This window comes from Zea mays, chromosome 4 (genome assembly GCF_902167145.1).
Source record: "Zea mays cultivar B73 chromosome 4, Zm-B73-REFERENCE-NAM-5.0, whole genome shotgun sequence".
Taxonomy (NCBI): Eukaryota; Viridiplantae; Streptophyta; class Magnoliopsida; order Poales; family Poaceae; genus Zea; species Zea mays.
The window spans coordinates 59,280,926-59,286,356 of NC_050099.1; the positions used below are offsets into that span (position 1 = coordinate 59,280,926).

Here is a 5,431-nt window from a genome sequence, read left to right on the forward strand (position 1 = left end):
TGTTAAAACTTTTATCTCTCGGAACGGATGCAGACTCGAAGATCAATCTCGACTCATAAATCTCGTCTGAAGCTCATTTAATCAAACTCTCGACGGCTGTTATCTGATCTGAGCCCGAGTTTAATTCCTCGAACGTTGATCTATGTCGGACTATTTTATCCGAGTCCGTACTCTCACACGGAATACTCAGTATGTCATCTCTAATCAAATTTATCCGACTCAGCCAAATATCTCATGTCCGAACCGAGTTAAAAACCCCGTATCGACAGCGATTTTAAATTGTCACGCTTCGCCTTCTCCGACTAAAAATCCGAAACCAATCGGTCTCAATTCATTTTGTTCCTAATTTGGCGCGAGGAATTATTTTTTCCGAGCGGCGCTAAACAAATCAAACTCTTCGTGCGGATAATCTGTCATTCTGTCCAACCGAGCACCAGCTCGCTCTGTTTTTACACAGACGGCCTCTGCGAGAGCATTTTTATTTCGGAAAATAAATTAGCGCAGCCCGATAACGTGTTTGGGCTAGCCCAACCCAGCCCATTTGGCCCACTAAGGAAACCCTAACCCTAGCCATCTTCTATAAATAGGGGTGCTCACTTGGAAATTTTCCACTCCCACCCCTCAAAAATTTCCAGCCGCCACTCTCTTCTTCCTCCTCTCCCACACGCACAGCCCTCTCCTCTCCTGTTCATGGCGCAGAGAAGCTCTCCGACGAGCTGCTCCCATGGCGCCAACCTTCCCTGCGGCGAGCTCCTTCCTCCAGGCACCCATGCCGCCGAGCTCTCCTTCACGGTGCGGGCGAGCTCCCTCCTCGGCTGCTTCCAGCCCAACTCAGTGCCCTTGCTGCAGGCGAGCAGCAGGCTCCCTGCTCCACGCGCCTCCCCAGCCATGGCGTCCTGCTTCCTCCCATGGCGCAGGAGATGCCCCAGCGAGCTCCCTTCCCTTCCCCATGGCTCGAGCTCGAGTTTCCTCATGGCGCTGCCTCCCTGTCCATGGCGACGCAGCAGCTCCCTCCCATGGCGCCCCCTGCTCTTCCTTCTTGGCGCCCAGAAATTGCAGCAGCATCTCCCTCCCCCAAACTGCTCTTGCCATGGCCGATTCTTCCCTGCGCCCTACTCTCCCATGGAAATCCAGCAAGAGCCCCATTTCCTCCATGGCCGGCGCCCCGCGCAGCGCCTCTGCGCGACTCTCCCTCCCCAAACAGCGAGCCCCCTTCCTCGCTGCTCGTCGTGGTGCCCGCCGGCTGTTCGGTAAAATGCGCAGCAAGCCGCGCGCTGCAGCAGCCCTCCCGTTCGATCTCCACTCCCCTCGTCGCGTGTCGTCGCTCTCGTGCTCGCTGCGCAGCCCCATCCGCGACGCCGTAAGTCCTCGGTGAGATTCCTCGCTGCCCTTACTGCTGTCATTTTTTTTTGTGCGCGGTAAAACTGTTGAACCGCTGAGTGATGTTAATCGCAGCTAGGCGTTGCCGCGGAGCCACGCGCGATGCCTGTTTCGGTGAAGCCCCTAAACCGTGGACGCATGTGCAACGCGAATCCGAGTTTGACAGGTTGATAGATTTATGATTTACTATTGATGTGTTTCGATTGATGGCATGCATACAAATATGGTGTATATTGATGTTGAATATGTGTGGCTGCGATAGTTATTTTGTACGTCATAAGAATTGGTCGCAGATGTATTAATTGATTGTTAAAATGCTCGTCGTAAAATATTGTGTTCGCGCGGCAAATTTTAAATAAAGCCTAAAGCATGCTCGGTGACTTCCGTAGTCGGCTAATGAGTTAGTCTAATATAATTATATTTTATGTATTCATCGTTGGTGTAGGTCAGAGTAGGTTGAAAATGTAAAATTATGCGACATGTTATTGGTGTTTGAAGAAGAGATGTACAAATAATCAGTTTGGTGTTTCACTCGTCTAGTCGATAAATGTTGTTATAAATAATTGCGCTAAAACTTGGTCATAAGAGTGCAGTGGGCACGTGGTGTAGGTTGGATGTGATAAGTAGATTGGAAGTGTGGGTTTGTTGAGCACTGTATTGTTGAAAGGGTATATCGAAGTGCATGGTAGTGGTAATTGCATCAAGTTAATCGGTAGTGTCTCGAGTGCACGCCGCCACATGGTTGTATGCGAGACGGGGAAATATAAGGTGTGCTCGACACGAAAGTTCGGTCGGTGTAGGTAGAAATTGTCTTGGCTTAATTAGAGAGGTGATGTCATGCCGTAAGTAGTCATCACTTCCTCTACAATTATGAGTCGAGTCTATACGCGTTAGGCGTTCCTTAAATTGTGCTTCACAAATAAGTGTATGATTGTGCTTATGACTTGAATAGATGTCTTCGAGAGAACTAATAGGTTCCTAAGGCAATTAGGTGTAAGGTGTTTGTAGTGACGCTTTATCCCAAAAGGTGTTAAGTCTGCGCATAAATAAGAGATAAGTGTATTTTGTGTAGTGTGGATTGATTTTGAGTGCCTGTGCCGCAAGAAATGAATTACTGCACGCATAGGCGATGAATGGGTGTGATGAAGTGGTGACATGCTGAAGTAGTCATCGCTTCCCTTGCGGTTAAGTCCAGGTCGTGTGTAATGATGCTATGTACGTGGTGAATGCATTTGTTAAATGTATGTGATAATTTTAGTGCACTAAATGATTTGGATAAAATTTGTAAGTCTATTTGTCAGTCCTCATTTAATTAATATAACTCTAACAAATGGTGAAGTGTTAGAATAATTCAAGTCTCTAAAAACATGGCAATTCTTGAATTATATAGAAGCTGGAATTTAATGATTGCTGTTTTGGGCTGCACACATTGTTTTCGTTGTGCTGTTTGTTTGATAAACCAAATCATGTTTTATGTAGAAAAGTCATGTAGAAGAGTTGTAGATAACATTATTATCTTGCTTGTACAAAGGTTTGACAGCCATAAACCTGATCGTTTAGGAGTTGTGTTTTTCACAAGCCCAGCATCTGAATCTGTCGAATTTCAGAACAGATTTCAGAAATTGCAATGGTTGCTTAAGTTAATGTTGAAATTAGTTATTGGTGTTCACAAGAAAGTTGTAGACAACTCTATTATCTTACTTGTGTTAAAATTTGACAGCCATAGGTCTGACAGTTTAGGAGCTATGCTTTTTACAAATTCAGTAACTGAATCTGTCCAAATTCTGTACAGATTTCAGAAACTGCATCGTTTGCTCAATTTAATGTTGCAATCTGTTCATGGTCGTTATAAGAAAGTTGTAGATGCTTTTCTTATCTTGCTTGTGTTAAAATTTCATAACTAAAGGCCTGACGGTTTAAGAGTTATGAAATTTACAAACTGATTGCTGTGTTCTGTCCACCGTCAGAATAGATTTCGAAAACTGTGTTGTTTGATTTAGTTAAACATTGAATCACTTCTTAGTGATTATAAAAGTTATTTAGTACTTTTTCTGAGCTTTCCAAAAAGTCTTAGATCACTCTTTTTGGTGGTCTGAAACTTAAGTTATGGATGTTTAAAGTCTGAAGACTGAATCTGTCCAGTTCTGGACAGCACAGCCTTCATAGTGTATTTTACCCTTGATACATGTTAAACCAGCCAGTGCTGTTTATAAATAAATTGTAGAAAATTTAATTAGCTTTCCAGAAAGTCTAAAATCACTTTGTTTGGATGTCTGAATCTTCAGTTATGAATTTTTAAAGTCACAAGTCTGAATCTGTCCAAATCTGGACAGCGCTGTTGTGTTAACACCTTTTGACCTTGCTAAGTGTTTAATCATGCTGTGATGACAATACCAAAGTTGTAAAGCACTTTTCAAGCTTTCTAGAAAATCCTAGTTTGATATTTTTGGACTAACCATTGAAGAGTTATGATTAAAACAAGCAACTGCTGTATTGCTGTCCAAAAATTCTGCTAGTGAGATTTTGATTGTTTAGTTCGCCCTTGTCGCTAAAAATGTTTGGTTTGCTCTTAAGTAATATAGACTTGCCATAGCTAAGCTAGAGATGACATGTGTGTATTGTTTTATTTGTTTCTTCTTTAGTTGATTGTGATATAGAATTTCCATAGACATTGATGCCTATGTCATCGGTTAAACTTGTGTTGGATGCTTTTGTGTGATAAATAGAAGAACTAATGAAAAGCCGTAGCAAATTAAATAAACGCTTGTACTTATGGGGTCGTAGTTGTGTTGCGTAAATATACAAAATGTTTGTCATCTTTTCGTGGTGTTAACGTTGTGTGCTCAATGATATGTAGTTAGCTAACGCTAGTGTGTGTAGTTGCTTGTGATGCCTCGCTACTTAGTGTTTAATTCGCTAGCGTGTACTTAAAGTATCTTGTGCTATTTCATTATATTCATACATATGCATCTTGCACCTCATATAGGACCGAGAGGTGATGATCGTGCAACTGATGTGGTGCCAACCACAAGATGCAGTTGGTGGACGACCTGAAGAATGGACTTAACCAGTGGATGCTCGTCAAGCGAGTGCCACCCCAGCAAACACAATCTAAGTGTTAAATTAAAGGCAAGCCCCGGTTTATGCATAACCGTTATATATGCTATTTTACTACACTTAATGTTTGTAGGCTTGTACTGTGCACTTAAGTGTAGGAGTTGCCTGAAACCCTAGTTGCATGAACTCAGGATTCCTTTTTGAGATGAATACTAGTATGCTAGGTCGAGTAGCTGCTTTACTAATTAGGGATCTCGGTAGAAGTCGAGTGATTTTTCTAGCACTCGCGCGAGGTCAGGAATTGGTTGTATCCACTTTCATAGCATAATGATGTTGGTCTGTGGACAACCATCCATGGGGATTGGTTGTCTACGAGGTGGAAATTGGAATAAGGATTATGGTGTGGTACCGTGAGTCAAGCGTTTGAACGTACTAAACATATGCCGAGAAATATGGTAAATCGGTAAGCCTAGTACCTGAGTGAACCTGGCAGTGGACATATCCCCTCACGCGACCTGAGACGAGGTCTCCCATTCCGGTTATGGTGGGTACAAGTGCGGTCACTGCACGACGGCCAGTCGGGGTCAGTGAGGCATTGTACGCCAAGGCGGTGAGCCCTGATCTGCTGACGGGGAATCGATGGGGACGGTTGATATGTGTGGGGACGGAGTGCCCCTACATGTCGTGTGTTTAGGTTTACCTTGCAAGGATAAAAACTCGATTCGAATCGTCTGCTTCTCGCAGCTAATGAGACTGCTTGATCCATGCTGCTGCATTGAGTAATAAATGGAAATGAGGTGACTGGCTAAAGATGTTGATTGCTAAAATGTTTGATACCATGTATGAATAGCTAGGTACTCATCTAGTTTAAAAGGATCATACTAAAACTTGAAAAGCTAAAACTTGATTTTTAGACTCAGCTAGTGCTTTTGGCAACCAAACCCCTCAGCCAAACAGCTGCATGTCTAGAGGTAGAGGAGTAGACTCCTCACAC

General features: G+C 43.5%; 1 protein-coding gene across 2 annotated transcripts; it reads left to right on the top strand.

Moving 5' to 3' along the window:
* The first annotated feature begins 476 nt into the window (after nucleotides 1-476).
* On the top strand, nucleotides 477-4,547 carry LOC109945514 (uncharacterized). 2 transcript variants are annotated; one of them, XR_002268717.2, is made up of 3 exons: nucleotides 477-1,371; nucleotides 1,456-1,546; nucleotides 4,367-4,547. XR_002268717.2 is itself a non-coding variant. In XM_020551833.1 (2 exons), the coding sequence occupies exons 1-2, from the start codon at nucleotides 725-727 to the stop codon at nucleotides 1,457-1,459; spliced, it is 651 nt and encodes a 216-aa protein (XP_020407422.1). In that variant the 5' UTR covers nucleotides 477-724; the 3' UTR covers nucleotides 1,460-1,777. The 2 variants fall into 2 exon arrangements, 1 of the variants encoding a protein (XP_020407422.1); XM_020551833.1 differs by lacking the exon at nucleotides 4,367-4,547 and having other exon boundaries at nucleotides 1,456-1,777.
* Nucleotides 4,548-5,431: the final 884 nt, after the last annotated feature.